We start from the raw sequence: 18,320 nt of genomic DNA, 5'->3' as shown, positions 1-18,320 counted from the left end.
GTCTGGCTGTCTCGTCAGAGACTGCAGCAGATCAAACAGTGAATTACACACACACACACACACACACACACACACACACACACACACACACACACACACACACACACACACACACACACATCATCATATGAGGTATGTACAAAAGGACACCAAACTTGAAGCTAAGGATTGACTTTATTTCCATATTTGAAGGCAGACTTATCTCCATTAAGGTATTTTCCTCCTTTGTTACCATGTCTCAAAGTTTTATTTATCTTTTTTTTTTCCATTGAGTCCTGGAGGGATAATGTGATAAAGCATGAGCTTTTACAGATTCCTACTATTTCAGGAACATGTGGATACTGGTGAAGACAATTGCAGACCACAGCACACACTGGCTCAGTGGGAATAAAAGCTGTCTATATTTGGATTTGATTTTGATGTATGTTGTTTCCAGTTTTAATTGCCAGTATTGTTTATGTTAGGATCAGTGACATAGGGTGTGACTCAAACATTCCTTGTCACAACATTTGAAGTCTTTGCAGTTTATTTATTGATTTGTTCATTTATTTATTATTTTTTTCACCTTTCAAATAATTTCCTACAAGCTCAGTGTTGTTGTTTGTCAAGCTCATTTATTGTTCAGCTTGGAACAAGTCAGCCAAGGCTTTTAGCATATGCTACTAATACTCATAGGTCAACAACTGGCTGATCTGATTTGAAGCTGTTAGTATTAGACTAAAGCTCAGCTCCATTTTATAGTTGTTAGCATGGTGTGCTATCTCACTGATATGCTACTTAAAAGAAAATATGTCTCTTAGACAAGCATCACATACCAGAGGTGCATTGATTTGTTCATACCATCTGTAGGACCATCTGTACACCTTCCCTTATAATACAGGGATATTCTGTGTATATATTGTTATATACTATTTCACTTAGCATTGTAAGGTTGGAAATGTCTTGCAACATTTTTGCAGACTATTCCCATTTTTGCACAGCAGTGAGTGTCCCTTATGCTGACCAGCACCTAAGCTTTCCTTGTAAATATCGATGTATTTATGTATATAACTTTCATTATGACCTTTCTTTAATGGACGCATATGTAGAGTTGCTGTACTGTAATTTTTCATTAATTAAAAAATAATGTCTGGAAAATTTCTTTTACATGCATTTTCCTTATGCAGATGTGGTTCAGCCGCTCATAACAGATGTAAGCTGAAGGTAAGAATAAATAAAAAAAAAAAAAATGAAAATAGAAATAAAGCGTAAACTTTGTCAATAAGGAGAAAATTGTGTGACCAAACTGCACTTGAGGGAAATGTCAAATTTGATCAACAAATTGACCGCGCTCAAGCACTAGAAATTTTTCACTCTTCATTTATTTATTTTAGTAAGAATGACAAATTTTGAGTGAATATCACAGTTCATGAGTGGTGTTAATCGTGACATGTTGGATATATTTGATACCCGTTAAAAAGATGTGTTTGCTGGTGCTGGAGACGTTATTCAGATTATTCAAAGATTAAATCGCGCGTCCTTCAGCGAGAGTAGTGTGCGTGTTATATGTTGCCAGGGGAGAGCAGTAAGGATGGGGCTTCGTGTGAACATTATTGTGGCGGTCTCTGAGAATTATGGCATTGGCAAAGGCGGTGAATTACCCTGGAAGTTGAGGTAGGTTGATGCACCGTAGCCACGCAGGCTCTTCCACCTACACCTTTCACACTGACCAAGCCAATCATTGCTATGATGATTTGCACCGTGAAATTTTTCAATTATATGCAGATGTTTAACGTATTGTTGTTAGAGATTGCCGTACAATGTCGAAATGTCTATAATTTGTTGAATGACGCATAGTAAACAAAGATGGCGGGCAGAGGTGTCACCCTGGTCAAATTTGTAGTGGGTTTGTGCCTGTTTATTGCCGTTACTGACTTCACCAATGGAGACAGGGTCAAACACAAAATATACCAAGACATCCAGGGGGACATGGCCTGCTTCAAGAGGTTTAACGGCACCCATGAGATCGGCTGTACGTCAAAGTTCTATGGCAACCTGGGTGTTGTGCACGTAGTGGCCAGCAGCGAGGACCTGACGTGGGTGTTTGAGCACGGCCCTCACCAACCCTACGTGCTGGCCCTCTACCCTGAGTTCATGACGGTGGAGGTGCTTCAGCAGGCTGATCACTCCGGAAAAGTGTCTGGCATAATACTAATGGTGGAAGAAGACTTTGACCCTGCTACTTCCTTGTACAGCGGCTTCTCCGGGGAAACGCCTTGTCCTAATGAAGGACTGGGTATGTATACGCCATCACTGAACCCAGAATATGCAGGTTACTGCCAAAATAAACCTTGGAACACCAATGGCACATCCCTCCTATACATGAACTGGGATTTTCCAATCTTCTTGATAGATAACCAGACCTCCATCAATCATATCATTGACTGCTACAAAAATTTCAATGAACCAGATGCTGATGGAACAGCCAGGTCATGGCCCCTGTGTTACTCAGAGCTGAAATCCAACATGTTTGGCACAACAAACACTGAGGTGTGCATGAGACGCCGCTACCTGGCCCCAAAATTACAGCCTGTAAATTTTTGTGATCCACTATCAGACTTCAACATCTGGGGCACTCTGAAGCCAATGAATAGCTCAGATGTGGTGCCTGAAAAGTCTGTGATCATTGTAGCCACAAGAATGGATGCTACATCTATGTTTGATAATATTTCTCCTGGTGCAAACTCGGCTGTTTCTGGTCTGGTGACACTGATGCTTGCAGCTGAAGCTATTTACAAGATGAAAGAAGAAATAATAAAATCAGGCACAAATAAGAATGTACTCTTCATCATATTTCAAGGGGAAAGCTGGGGTTACATTGGCTCATCACGGATGGTGTGGGACATGGAGAAGGGACAGTTCCCATATAAGCCACAAGAAAATGAACCAGACCAAATGTCTCAAGTTAATTTTACCCATATCAATTCCTTCATTGAAGTAGCACAAGTTGGTTTAGGAGTGGCAGGAAATATAAGCAACATTTTCCTTCACACTGATCCAGTCTCCAATTCTGATCTAGATGTTGAAAGGGAAACTAAGAAAGTAACAAGCTCCATCCTTTCAGCCGCAAGTCTCTCTGATCTTGTGAGTGTGGAAAGTGCTGACAGTGCACCACTCCCACCAGCTTCCCTTCAAAGTTTCCTGAAGAGAGTCAACATATCTGGTGTTGTTATTACTGATCATAAAGAAGAATTCAAAAATAAGTTTTACGAAAGTATATTTGACAATTACCGCAATGTAGACTTCCGTTCAAACTCTAGTTCAGAAGATCCATCAAATCAAATGGAAGACAAGTATCATTTGCACATAAGTCGCATTGCAAGTGTTGTTGCAACATCAGTGTATTCACTCCTCACAGACTCACAGCCATCATCTTTGATCACTGTCAACCAAACTTTAGCCAGTGACCTTTTGTACTGTTATCTGAGGAATGTTAGTTGTCAGATGTTCCGAGAGTATGGGAAGGCATTGCTGATGACTGATTTCTTTAATGACAAGCCAGCAAAAATGTATGTGAGCGTTAAGAATGGAGAAAGTGGGCGTACACTAGTAACTAATAATATATTTGCTGGTCTTTTGGGTGAAAGGAAAGATTACAACAAAAGTGTTTGTGTAACAAACAGCTTCTATCAAGTCAACCAGTTCTATTACTTTTCATCAATAGACAATGGAACATGCTTTGAGTCAACTGTTAGAAAGACAGAGGCCATGAGCCCTGCCTTTTTGATTGATAATTATGATTGGCAATCTGGGAAGTATTCCACATGGACTGAAAGTGGATGGCAGTTGACAGAACTAAGAATATTCCTTAGGCCTTCAGTTGTGCATCAGATTGCTCTAGTTAGTGGTGGAGTGGCATCATTGTTGCTGTCATTAGGACTAGTTTACTTCATGAACTCTAGAGCAAACATCCTCTTTAGTGTGGTTAATCCTCCTGCTGCTTGCTGAGTGTATAGTTGTATCACTAGATATGGAATTCATGCTGTGATTGTGTATGTTTTATGCTAGGATGTCTCTGGTGATCTTGTGATGTATTGATTTCTGTGCAGAATGAGTTAGCTATGTGAAATATAACAAGCGAGTGGGGAGTACCTACAGTTTCAAGATAAATGGCCTGTCATGTGCATTCTTATGGTTATGTTGATACCTTGCTTTATCATGCATTAATGATGAATTTTCATATCATATTTAGATTGGTGAGCTGAGTTCAAAATGACCTGGAATTATCCCAGGAAATAACTAAGATTTAATCCCTAAGAAAAGCCATGTAATTATGTTAAAAGGTGCCTCGTAGAAGTTATCTTAGCTGTTAGGTATTTGATGGAAGTATAAGGAAGTTACATGACTTCATTGGTTACTTGGCATTTGCGAAGAGGAATAATGTTTGGTTGGTGAATGACGTGTGTACTGCAGCATTGTGGTCTTTATGCATCAGACTTCATGCTCCAGGTCAGTTCCTCAAGCTGTGCATTCCACTCCCTGCTAACCATTGAAGCGATGGAACTGCCAAGGTGAACAAGGATAGTGGCAATAGACTACCTTTCATCTTTTTTGCCAATTTTCACTTGAAGATCTTGGAGAGTTAGAATAGACTAATACCATGTTATTTGCTTGTTGCCAACTATCTCATGATGTTACTTGTGGTGTCATGTCAAGCTCCCAGCATGTGGCATTGTGTGAGGAAAGAAGCATAATATATATATATATATATATATATATATATATATATATATATATATATATATATATATATATATATATATATATATATATATATATATGTGTGTGTGTGTGTGTGTGTGTGTGTGTGTGTGTGTGTGTGTGTGTGTGTGTGTGTGTGTGTGTGTGTGTGTGTGTGTGTGTGTGTGTGTATACTGGTATACTTGGCTTCCAAAATTCCCATTGTTGGTTGACAGGACTATACCTATAGAATTAAAAGAAATATTTGTTATACAAAAGTGCAGTAAAACATGCATAAACAATATCTTTTACCCAATAATGCATTGCATAGTGTTCACCATTAGCAAGTGTACAGTAAATTGACAAAAAGATATGAATTATGTACTCACCCAAGTGGCAAGTTGGTTGTTTGGCAAGTTAGCAGTTATAAGCAAAATTTAAACACAAAGTGGAATATTTTATTGGTCAGATAGTGTGTTGGTCATAAGTATTTGTAGTACCATGCTCTCTATATTTATATTTTGTTTTTATCATTATTTTATTAACTTGAAGACTCAATGTAAGCCTGTGGCTAAGTAAAGAGGCAAACACTAATGCCATGCTGAGCAGTGACTAGTAAGCTGAGGCTGTGATAAGTTCATTAGAGAGAAATGAGTGCGTCATTGAATTTTTATTTATCTCTCCATTATCAGTTTCACCTCAGGGTCTGCCAGTATTTATGAGGAACTGAAAACTTAAATGGATAAATTTACAGGAACAGATTTGAATTACATCATTACTGGTGTTCACAATGCATTTTGTTTTTCATAGTTCTGCATTTGAGCAGTAGTTTTCACCACATTTATATTGAACACAAACATTACAATTCTGCTGTACTAAAATCATCTGTATTTATGTAAAGTAATAATTTGTTTGTGAAAATTATGATTATTTGTATATTTTTGCTTTTGACGTCTGTGGAGTTAGATCCTGCCTTACTGCAGCATCTTGATGGTTATAACCTGTCCAACCAACACCTTTGTGACTGCTGTGTGAAGGAGCCACAAGTCAGTCAGTGCTTGATAAATCACTGAATTATTGACACACCAAGCTCTATATTGGGTGTTTGTGAATTGTTGAATATTTGTTCTCTGTTTTGCAAGGACAAAGACCACTTACAAATTTTACAAGATAAGATTTTGCTTTTGTACAAGCCTGACTCAAACCATACCAGTTAAATTTAGTGGCCATGTCTCTCTATAGTCACATAGCTGAAGTTTGATTACCTGTATGTTCTAAAGTGCAACATGTTACTGATTGCTCCTCATGATGTGTTCAAATAGCTATCCATCCAGCTTGTGTTTTGAGTTAATCATTTTCTTGCTGTAGTGATGTTTAATTACAGAAAACAATCTGGTTACAAATGGCACTATTTTAATAATTTCTTAATTTATATTGCAAGTACTAACATAGTTGAAGTTAAAGTTAGAAATTATTTTTGAGTAGAACTAGAATGTCATTGTTTTTTATAGGTAACAAACAATAATTTCATAAAAAAAATATCTAAGGTCTTTTCGTAATATTTTACAAGAGGTGCCTTGAAATATTAGTACCTATATCTCCTTTGGCCTACCATTTCCAGGCCATGCGATTCATAATGTAGATTTTAGATATCTTTTATCACAGGTTAATCTCCATCAGTGAGCAAAAACTGATATAGTGTCAGTGAACACCCACATTGTAGCTTTAACCCGTAAGAGGTCAACCACGTACATGTACGTGGAGTCTGCTTACTATCTGTGGTCAATCACGTACAAGTACGTTCGCCCCTTTCTCAGTTTCCATGCGTTTGAAATTCCCTCGAGCTTCAATATTTATGTTCTTTGAAGTGTCTAGCATATATCAGCACAGTTTTCTGCCATTCTGACATGGGTTAGTCATCCCCCTCCCCCCACCCCTCCCTGCCGCCTTAGCGTGACCCCCCAAAAACGGAGTGACATTTGGTATTACTGTCATGAATGTGATGTAGGTATATGCATTGAGCTGTGTTTTGAAGAATATCACACCCTGCTGCAATAATAAAAAGTTAAGATACTGAAAGAAAAAATAATAAACAATATTTTGTGGTAAACTGAGCAAATTATTTTTTACATTATATTTACAGTATTTACAAATATTTTTTTTGTATTTTTCATTTCATAAAACATGGGTTAATTTATGAATAACCATTATACACATGTCTCGTAGGAGGAAAATATCGATAAAACGATTAAAAAGGCCTCATTCAGAAGTTGTATGTCTGGCAGCATCACTGAGCGAGGTAAATTTAAAGCTCCAGCTGGACATTGAAAAATGGCAATTTCGAACTTTTACTCTTATTTTTACTTTTCTATGCCCATTTTGAGTTATATGGAAGAAAAAAAGAAAGTGGAATTTTTGGTGACCTGGATGAGTATTCGGAGGTAAATCAGTGCTGACCTCTTACAGGTTAAATGTTGTGGTTTAAGGATACAGTATGATATTCTCAGCCTCTTCTATGTACTTATGATGCCTGCCTTATCATAGACATTTTCTGTTGAACAGAAATTTGCTCAGAGTTCATAAGATGTCATTATTTTAGAATATGCAGTAATTAATGGTTCTTGATATATTGTACTAGTTAATATATTGTTATTGTTACTAAGTTGCAGAGTAGAAGCTCTGTACAATTCCTTAATCATCACCTTTGTAATGATCCTGGCACAAAAAGAGAAGGAAATGATCATAGAGTTATTGAAGGTAAACTTGCAGCTCTGTGTTTTAAGTTAGCATAAAGGAAACAAGCTTTCACACCAACCATGATGTAATATCTAGTGATCAGGTTTGTTTGATACAATAACCTAATCTTAAGCTCCATATTTTCTGTTGACAAGACTTCTAACAGTACTAATGCACTCACATAATATTTGTCTCTGGTTGCAATATTCCATTACTCAGTGTCATAGTTAGCATATTCAGTATTCTTGGATGGACAGCTACTACTCACATTTTATAAGGACCAGTTTGTTACATGGTTCCAGAAGAGAGCATGGACACTGATCTTAAAGAGAAAAGTTACAAATCAAGTTAATTCAAGATTCCTAGAGCATCATTGATTTCAACACGTGTTAATGATGATGTCGGTGTGCTGGTGTTGGGTGTGCATTTTTGTTAATGAATGCATGCTGTCATGGTATGAAATATGACTTCCTCAAATCTGATGATGATCAACTTTGGGTATTTATACATATGCAAGTGATTTGTTCAGCTGTACTCTTGGTGAAAAAATAGGACAATATCATTATTATCGTTAGTAGTTTATTTAGGAGCAACTCTTACCATGGAAACTGTTTTGGAATGCATGAAAGTAAGCTTTTTTTTATTGTGGGTAACAATATATACCTCAATGCCTTTTTTACTTGTTTTATTATTATTATTATTATTATTATTATTATTATTATTATTATTATTATTTAGGCTCAGTTTTTTCATCCTTGAATGATATCATTAATGATTGTTATTAGAAATTGTAGAAATTATTATTATAATCACTTGTTTGCCATTGTGATGTGTGTACTGGAAAAATGTTCTCTGCAACCCATTGTACAACTTTGCATGATGGGATGCATGATCTCAAGAAACCTCAACTTACACATAAAGTATTGTTAAAATTGTGATCCTAGTACACCAGTGATCACATTTTCACTGCTGATATGTGAGATCACATAATTAGATGAGTGGCTAAGCTCACCTATAATACTTAGGCAAAGGTGGAAACTATTGTATTGCTGTCATAATTCTGGTTTACTTAGAGAGAGAGAGAGAGAGAGAGAGAGAGAGAGAGAGATATGCTGATGTTCAGGATTGTTCTTGAATACTGATTGCCTCTAATATAATCATGTCCTGAGCCTCTGTGATGGTGGTAGGAAATAGTAGCTTGATTAGTCCCACTGAATGAATTTGTCTAACTTTTCTTGTTATGTTGACCATTGTATGTCGGCCAAAGAAAATCACAAAAGATTAATGATAGAAAAGTTCTCAATGTAATTTCTTCATTGCCAATATTTATACTCTCCTGCCAAAAGTTTTGCCTTGCAAATTCTTCCTTTGGTTTGTTGGAATAGGAATTAAGTGAAACTAGTTTTGTTTGTACTGAACCTTCCTTTTTGCTCCATGTGGAGCTGTAGATATTTTGGGGGCAGTTCTGGAGAAATATTGATTAGTATAAATTAGAGATGTACCGATAACAAAATTTTGACCGATACCGATACTGATACCACCTAATTGGGCCGATACCGATACCACCGATACCGATACTACTACTTATAGTGATTACTGCACTGGACACCAGGATGAGTTGGTGGACGGCGAGCGTTATCAGATGGGAGGCTTTGTTTTGGGGGATGCTGTAAGTCCTTCTGAGAACGTTTGTGAAATAGGAGCAATTCTAGAAGCTTTTTGAAGCCATTTGCAAAGGTAAATTACTCCGTAATTGGAATGAATATCTTCTCAGTCTTCTGATTCTTGTCAGTTATTTTAAATTCTTACTTCTTACTCTTTTAGCGACCATTTGGTCTTGTGCATTTTCATTATTAATTTTATTGACGATATTTTGGCGATTAAAAATATTTTGAAAATTATTAAAACTGTAAAACAGACACAAAATATTAGCAAAAGAAACTCATTTTGTTGTGTATGTTTCTCTTTAATTAAATCTGACATCCTTTGATATTAATTCATTCGACATTAGTAGACCAATTCAGAAAAATGAGCTTTCACCTTATCTTTTCAATTAAATAGAAAAAAGTTTAGTTTCTAGTGTATTGCTATGATCTTAAATAATTAATATGCAACAAATTATACACAATGCACATGACTACAAAACAGAATCGTTACTTTCTTAGTTATGGAATTTTTACATCCTTAGATTAACACAAGTAACAAAAATTAAACTTGCATTAAAATTAATATACATATATAATTCGAGCTTCCACCTATTCCAGTATGATATCTTGGATTCTCAATATCTGAAGTTTGACATTCTTAGATTATAGTTAAAAAACATAAGCTTTTCACCTGTGTGAACTTTGTGTGGGTGGAGGAGCAGCGTCTGACTGAGAGACAGTGAGAATGCGTAGTGACTCATGACAGACTGTGTGACAGGATGCTGGAGTTCAGCCTATACGCGTTTCATACACGTCCAATTTAGAGGTTGTGGCTTATAACCACAGAAATCAGTATTCTATGACATACAGTAATCACCACGGAAACTTAATACGCCGTATTATATTAATTTGGTATCATCAATATCTTATATCGAATATGTCACTAAGTAGTAAATTCCTTTTAAGTATCAGAAGTATCGGCATAAAATAAGCCGATACCGATACCCATAAAATGGGCCGATACCACCGATTCCGATACCGATACCAATGCATCGGTACATCTCTAGTATAAATCTACATAATGTATATTACAGCATCAATACACAAATACATTATGTGCACACAATGTGGGGTATGAGGATTCCTGCTCAATATACTTGAGCTGTTGTCAGGTGAACTATGAAAATAGTCAAGATAGGTTACTTCTGCCTAGTGAGGGAATCAAACCCCAAAATTTTTTTTTTTTTTTTTTTTTTTTTTTTTTTTTACTTAGACCAGTCCTGCTATAGTATCATATAGGCTGATGATGAAGAAATGTGGTAATTTGTATGTTGATATATATAGTTTTCATTATTGTCATTGTCATCATTGTCATGGCATACTAGCATGTACCTCACCTCATGTTATTAGTCATGTGTAGGCCTGACAGCCTCCTGCAGCTTCCCTCATTTTCTTATGTTTTAAGGATACAGTTTGGTTAGGCCAGAAGAAAAGGAGTTCTGATGCAGTGTGTGTGTGTGTGGTGTTCAGTGCCCATGTCTGTAGTCAGCCTTTGCTTCTGTTGATGTACAGTATACTCATTGCCATTATCATTCTCTCTCTCTCTCTCTCTCTCTCTCTCTCTCTCTCTCTCTCTCTCTCTCTCTCTCTCTCTCTCTCTCTCTCTCTCTCTCTCTCTCTCTCTCTCTCTCTCTCTCTCTCTCTCTTGGTGTCTTTCCTTTATCAGCTTTATGGTATTTCCTCAGACATTGGCCCTGTCTTCTTCACTCCAATAATTACTTTCTTTTGAGATCAGATTTATTTGTTAATCTTGCTACATTTTAATTAGGGGCATTTCCTAATGCTTCCATATCTTTGAATCTTACCTTAAGTTATTTTTTATTTATTTTTTTTTCTAGCTTTTGATACTTTCTTTCTTCATTCTTGATTTCACTGTATTTTTTCATTATATTTTTAATTTTATCTATTTTTGCATGGGTATTGTATTAACATACAATATGCCAATACTCATGTGATCCTTGTGGTCATTGATTGTCTGTCACTTTATTATTTAAAAAAAGCAAAAGACAGCCTGTGTATTCATTAACAAACAACCCGTTTCAATAATTGATCAGTGTGCTACTCTTTTTGCTAAATTAGCCAGTATCACTAGTCCTGCTGCTTTTTTCCCCCCTTCATTTAACATTGCAGCATTTTTTTTAATATGTATATACTTATCATGTTCATGTAGGTCTCTTCACATTCAACAGTTTGTATCACATGACAGTGTGTGTGTGTGTGTGTGTGTGTGTGTGTGTGTGTGTATTCTATCTTTGATAAATTCAACCACTCCAAATATTAGTAGTTTGTATATGACAACCAGAATATGTATTATGTGACAGTAGTTGAGTGATGTATGATAGCAGTGTGCCAGTAATTGCGGTCTGTATTATACATAATAGACAATATTGTACATATTTTTGTGCTTACTGCTACATTTACATTGTTACATTCCAGCCAATATTGTGAGGAAGCTGAGTTTTTCTATGATTGTAACATGCTTCATTAATGAGGTTTGGATTTATCAAAGAATTGCTTATGGAAGACATAAAGAATAAATGGAATTATTATGGTGTTTAAGGTTGTATATTTATGAAGTATCAAACATTTAATCACTTATTTACAAATTTAGGCATTGAATAAAATTTTCTAAGTTATGTATGCCAAAAAAATTAATTGAATTTGTAAGAAAATTGGCAAGTCTTTTTATTTTCCTAAGAAATGAAGGACAAGTAGGATGAAATCTCATGGACTCCATTTTTATTCAATATTATTAATGAGTTACAAAAAAAAAAAAATAAATAAAATGTGCTTGACACAAGTCATACAATATGTATATATATTTTTTTTCCATGTAAGAGGAACATTGGCAGAATACAATAAAACTTGAATGAATAATAAAAAGAAAATGCATATTGAGGTGCTAAGTTTCAAAGAAGAGCCAGAAGGATTAACCTAAACAAGAAAAGTGTTTTGACCCCTAACTCTTGAAAGAACAGAGTTATAGGAAGGTGAAACAGACAGAAGCAGGCAGGGAGTTTCTGAGTATTAGTGAAGTGATTAAGAATACTGGTTAACTTTTACCATAGGAGCAAAAGGGGTGAGAGAAGCAGTCTTGTGCAGGAAGCCTGTGTGGAAAGAGGGAAGTAATGCAGTCAGCAAAAGCAGAAGAGTTGTAAGTATTAAAATAGTGTTGGAGGATAGTAAGACACAGCACTGCAGCAAAAAGAGAGAGGGTGAACACGTCAGGTAGAGGAAAGGAATTGGTGAGATGAAATACTTTTCATTCTACATTGTTTAGTAGAGCAGTATGAGCAGTATGCCACAATAAGAGAAACCTGCCTCATACATAAATGGATGAGGCCCTTGTACAGAGTTAGCAGCTGGGTGGTGAGGAAAACTGACACAACTTAGAATACCTAACTTCATGAGATGTGATGTAGTCTCCAGTTTAGATTATCAATAAAAGACTAAAAACATCATTTTGGGGGCTTTTGTTAGTTGTTCAATTGGTTTAGCTGTGGGAGTCATTAAATTTTTGAAGGGTTGGACATCTTTGGAAAGATATAGAAAAATAGAGGGTGGTAATATTAGCATAGTGTTTGTGTTTGAAGACCACTGATAAAAATAGAGTGACAGGACTGAGTAGATTATTGAGGAACACATCAATGTTTATAGACTTGGAGAAGAACACTGACCATCTACCACAGCAACAATAGAATGGCCAGAAACAAACTTGAAATGAAGTCAAAGAGAAAAGGATAGAAGCCATAGGAGAGTAGTTTGGAATTTGAAACTGTGTGTGTGTGTACTGACAAAGTTTCAAATTTCAAACTACTCTCCTATGGCTTCTATCCTTTTCTCTTTGACTTCATTTCGAGTTTGTTTCTGGCCATTCTATTGTTGCTGTGGTAGATGGTCAGTGTTCTTCTCCAAGTCTATAAACATTGATGTGTTCCTCAATAATCTACTCAGTCCTGTCACTCTATTTTCATCAGTGGTCTTCAAACACAAACACTGCTATGCTAATACTATCACCCTCTATTTTTCTATATCTGGAAATGGAGTAAAGAATGGGAGATGGAATTCAATGTGGACAAAAGCCATGTCATGGAAATAAGAAAAAGTGAAAGACGACCAGTGGGAATCTATAAGATGGGAGATGGAGTAGAACTAGAAAAAATATAAAAGGAAAAGGACTTGGGAGTGACGATGGAAGAAAACAATCAACCGGTAAGCCATATTGATAGAATTTTCAGAGAGACATAATTTGCTAAGGAATATTGGATTAGCATTTCACTATATGGACAAAGAAATGATGAAGAAATTGATAAGTACTAAAATAAAACCTAGATTGGAATATGCAGGAGTTGTGTGGACCCCCATAAAAAGGAACATAAGGAAATTGGAGAGACTACAAAAAATGGCTACAAGAATGGTTCCAGAATTTAAAGGGATGACATATGAGGAGAGACTAAAAGCTATGGATCTACCAACCCTGGAACAGAGAAGAGAGAGGGATCTGATACAAGTTTATAAATTGATTAACGGAATGGACCAAGTGGATAATGAGAAACTAATCCTGAGAGAAGAATATGACATTAGAAGCACAAGATCGCATAGTAAGAAACTGAGGAAGGGAAGATGTCTGAGAGATGTTAAGAAATATAGTTTCCCGTAAAGATGTGTTGAGACTTGGAACAGTTTGAGTGCGGAAGTGGTGTCAGCAATGAGTGTGCATAGTTTTTAAAGAGAAATTGGATAAGTGTAGATATGGAGACGGGACCACACGAGCATAAAGCCTAGGCCCTGTAAAACTACAACTAGGTAAATACACACACACACACTCAGCCATAGATATATCATAACTTGATTATATTTTTTACAGAATATATCATATTATGAGAGATTCAAAAGGATGCTGGATAAAAAGAAGAAAGAGTTACTGTTGCAATATTTTCCTAGTTTCTCATCATATCTTATCAAATGTTGGAAGATTCCAAATCTCTCTAGCTGCATTTCTACAGCTTTACAATCATACTATTTAATTTGATGGTGAAATCATGATACCTGAGTTGTTTACTTGATATTAATGAGTCTTGTACAAGCTGGAAGATTTGATCAGGTAATGAATAATGAAGCACCAGAAATTTATCAAAGTAGACAAGAAGTCATGTAACACTGGGACATTTAAGGCTGACCAGAAATCGCATCGGCCTTAATCATTGTTTATTACTGTGTATTTGTTGAGGTGAAATGACTAGAATTATGTTTTGAAAATATGCTACCATTGTGTTTTATTACAGAGAAGAGATGAAGCATTTTGCTCGAATGACAAAGAGAGTGCATTCTCCAGACAAGCAAAACATGGTACTCATGGGACGCAAGACATGGGAATCCATTCCCCATAAATTTCGACCGCTTCCAGGACGCTTGAATGGCGTGCTTTCATCCCAAATCAAGTAAGAAATTAAAAAAGTGTTTGTGTTTATCTGTTAGTAACCTGTGGGGAAAGGATCTATGCTTGTATTGACCAGTCTCCATATTTACTCTTGTCTAACTTATTCTTTAAATTGTGGATGTTTGTCTTCTATCTTAACCTGAGTCTGAGTTTTCCTCCCAGGTTGTCTTTCACTTGGCTCTTTATTGTTTCTTCCTCTCTTGAATTGAGTCTGGTGGAGGGCTATGGTATTTATTGTTCTTACATGGTATTAATATGCAAAGTATTATATCATTGTTATAGGAGACAACAGTTGAAATCAGTTTCAACTTTCTTATTACACTTATTATTATGAAAAAAAAAGAATGTAGCTATTACATCACAGTTATAAATACTAGGGTGGAGTGAACAGTGCTGTAGCTGTAGCATATTGATTGATCAAAACAGATTCTGTAATTGACTTTCCTTGTTACCAAGTATAGATATCAGAAATTTATGCTTGCCAGTGTATGATACTGAAAAGTCAGTATCAAGCATCATGATATCTGTATTGTGTATGTATTATGACTATCTTGTTATGACCTGTTATGATGTTGCAATAATGAAGAAATGTCCATATATACATATGTATGTACACTATGATCATAATGTATTGTCTTATTTTTCCCCAAGACAACAGCAAGACTCTTGTGACAAAGTTATTTTCTACCAAAACTTTGAAGATGCATTAAAGGCAGCCAACAATCAAAGTTCTGAGGTAGAGGCAGTATGGATCATTGGAGGTCATTCTCTGTACAAGGTAGGAACTATGAAATATGTAATATGTTTAAAACTATTGATGGGATCTGAGATGTGTATGAAAAACATTTAGCTATTTTAAATACATCAAGTATTTTCATTTCCATTGACATTAATTTTCACATCTTCACATTTCAAATTTTCAAAAACTTCTTAAAATATTGCAGTGAATGTTTTATATAGACAGTACATAGCTTTTATTTGTTTTGCTTTTCATTTTAAGTCTGCTTTTGTGTTTATATGTTCACCTGTTTAAGTTATTCTTTTTCCTTTCAGATGGCTCTACAATCTGAGCATCTTCACCGTATATATCTGACTAAGATTCTGAAGGAATTTGAATGTGATGTTTTCTTCCCAACCTTTGACATTAATCAGTTCAAATTAGTGGAGTAAGTATACTAATTTTGTTATTTACTCTGTACAGTCAGCCCCAGACTTGATGAAGGAACCTTTTTACTTATATTTCTGACAGAAGCATTATTTGTTCTTTTTTTCCCAACAGCAGTTATTGGCTATAGCTGCCTTTGACATGAATCTTTTAGGCCTGTCTTCTTTTCCCGATCCTCATCCCATTTAATGTAATCTCCCCTCCCCAATGCTTCTCATACCCCCTCACTCTCTCTCTCTCTCTCTCTCTCTCTCTCTCTCTCTCTCTCTCTCTCTAGTAGAACAAACATTCCTGTTTAATGCTATTAACTTTTTAGAATTTTTAGTTCCAGCAGAACAAATTCTGTGGTGTTCAATGCCATGAGAACATAATTCCTCTGTTGATGGTAAAACCTTTCAGATAACTATCTCCCTTCCTTCATTGGCACTTTACTGTCTCTTTCTATACTGAAATACCGCAAGTCCTGGGTTTTACTTTATATTTAAATCTGGACACTCCATATTTTATCTGTTGCAAAAATAACCTACTGCCAAACGACTTTACACCTTCTGCTAAAATGAACATCACACTGCACAAGCTGGCAACTTGCTCCCTCTCAGTCTGAAAAAAAAGTGGCATTAATGTTAGTTTATCAAAGAAGAGACATCTAAGGTGTAAAAACTATGAGACAACAAGCTTAGGGTATATATCATATTAAGAATATTAATTTATTAGATTATGTATTTCCTGACATTGATATGTTTATTCCAGAGATCCTAGCATTGCTTCTGAGCTGCAGCAGGAAGGTGATATTCAGTACAAGTATGAGGTATTTGAAAAAATTTAGCTTCGCCTCGTATTTTTCATGTCTAGGACATATATTCAATTACAAGGAACAAACACAAACACACACAAGTAATTGATCCTGCAGCATTGTGTGGCTCGTTCAAGGGGCCAAGGGGTCGTATTCACAATTTCACAGGCCGCCTGTACCTGCCGCGGTAATACGATAGCTGACTAAAGTCTATTGGTTGGCTTCTAAGGTGAGGCTATGACCTTTTAGGTCATGAAGGTGGTCATTGTATTGCACGTGATTTGTGTATTGTTATATAATATATAGACATAATGAAAAGCGTGTTTTCCTCTTCCTCCCCTGTGTGATTGTTCTCAGTCACTGAAGATTATCGCAGGTGAATCATAATCACATCCGTTCCCAGCTATTCAGTCCTATATATTCCTTGACAAGCCCCGACCGAATCCAGAGAGAGAGAGAGAGAGAGAGAGAAGCTTTATTGGCCAATCTATAGTACAGTACTGTAGTACACTGTAATACATAGGTAATTGCACATGTTTTCACAGTACATACAGGTCCATTAAGCCGTAACTTTTATATGGATCTTGTGTGTGTGTATATATATATATATATATATATATATATATATATATATATATATATATATATATATATATATATATGAGAGAGAGAGAGAGAGAGTTTTAGTTTTATTTCTGCTGCTGCTGCTGCTGCTGCTGCTACTACTACTACTACTACTACTACTACTACTGATGATGATAATAATAATAATAATTATTATTCATCCTTGCTGTCATCGCGAGGAACAATGGCCTACTGCATTTCGGACTACCTGCAAATCGCCGCGTGAAGTCAAGCTACCAAGCTACCCACTATCCAAGGAGGTATCCCCTGCCCGTTTCTTCCCCACCCTACTGATGGAGCAGCCCGTGGCCCTGCCCTTCCACGAGGACACCTCCCTGCAAAGTTACGTTAATAATCTTACCTCATTGTCACTTACACTGACACTGGCAGCCTGGCAGGGCTCTCACTTATTGAGAAAATTTCCTCGTATATGAATATTCATTGTCATCTGAGGAGAAATTCAAAGAAATTCTAAGGAAATTTAGTACAAAATGGCTGGAAAATCGGTAGAAATTATACATTTGCTCAAGGAAATGTTATACATAAGCTATGCATATTATTATATTTTCCCCATGATTTTCTCTTCTTTTCTCAAGATAGGATAAGTTTGATAAAATTTCACCCTTTGTCAATGTACAACTCAACTTTCTTTTTTCATATTCTTGCCTCTCAGTTTTTCTTAAAGTTTCTACATATCCTCATATCAAACAAAATTAAATCAGATTAACTTTGCTTTTTTTTTTTTAATGTAAGGGAGAACCGTCCAAGGGCAACAAATATTGTGACTGAAAAAAAAAAAAAAAGCCCACTGAGGTGCCGGTTCCCAAACAAGTTAATTAGGCAGAAGGGGACTCCGCGGATAATATGGGAGTCAGCATTATTATTATTATTATTATTATTATTTATTTATTTATTTATCTATTTATTTATTTATTTTTTGCATGAAGAATGTATGTAGGTAGTGTTGTGTGTAGGAAGATAATTGTCTTTAGAGGGCAGGCTGTAACTGCCCTCTTGTGTTGTGAGATACAAAGGGAATCGTTCAGTGAGGTCACAGCTGGCTTTAATGACAAGCTCACAGAATCCTCTGAGCCAGTCCTATTAGACTTCACTGGCAGTAATTACCATTTCGGCAGG

General features: G+C 36.0%; 1 protein-coding gene across 3 annotated transcripts; it reads left to right on the top strand.

The window, feature by feature from the left end:
- Window positions 1–1,454: 1,454 nt before the first annotated feature.
- On the top strand, window positions 1,455–18,027 carry LOC123519881 (dihydrofolate reductase-like). 3 transcript variants are annotated; one of them, XM_045281512.1, is made up of 5 exons: window positions 1,455–1,653; window positions 14,447–14,602; window positions 15,253–15,379; window positions 15,655–15,767; window positions 17,353–18,027. In XM_045281512.1, the coding sequence occupies exons 1-5, from the start codon at window positions 1,571–1,573 to the stop codon at window positions 17,615–17,617; spliced, it is 744 nt and encodes a 247-aa protein (XP_045137447.1). In that variant the 5' UTR covers window positions 1,455–1,570; the 3' UTR covers window positions 17,618–18,027. The 3 variants fall into 3 exon arrangements, with proteins under 3 accessions (XP_045137447.1, XP_045137449.1, XP_045137448.1); XM_045281514.1 differs by lacking the exon at window positions 17,353–18,027 and adding an exon at window positions 16,517–16,877 and having other exon boundaries at window positions 1,463–1,653; XM_045281513.1 differs by lacking the exon at window positions 1,455–1,653 and adding an exon at window positions 2,151–2,275.
- Window positions 18,028–18,320: the final 293 nt, after the last annotated feature.

The sequence above is a fragment of the Portunus trituberculatus genome, chromosome 46, assembly GCF_017591435.1.
Source record: "Portunus trituberculatus isolate SZX2019 chromosome 46, ASM1759143v1, whole genome shotgun sequence".
NCBI lineage: Eukaryota > Metazoa > Arthropoda > Malacostraca > Decapoda > Portunidae > Portunus > Portunus trituberculatus.
The sequence above is the reverse complement of the archived record's forward strand: the minus strand, read 5'-3'. Positions and strand labels throughout refer to the sequence as shown.

What these genes read in the sequence shown, in the direction of transcription:
- LOC123519881 (XM_045281512.1), top strand. Translation starts at nt 1,571, where the DNA reads ATGGGGCTTCGTGTGAACATTATTGTGGCGGTCTCTGAGAATTATGGC. An exon ending in GAATTACCCTGGAAGTTGAG is followed by an intron (nt 1,654 to 14,446) that starts GTAGGTTGATGC and finishes GTTTTATTACAG; the next exon opens with AGAAGAGATGAAGCATTTTG. An exon ending in AATCAGTTCAAATTAGTGGA is followed by an intron (nt 15,768 to 17,352) that starts GTAAGTATACTA and finishes TCATCCTTGCTG; the next exon opens with TCATCGCGAGGAACAATGGC.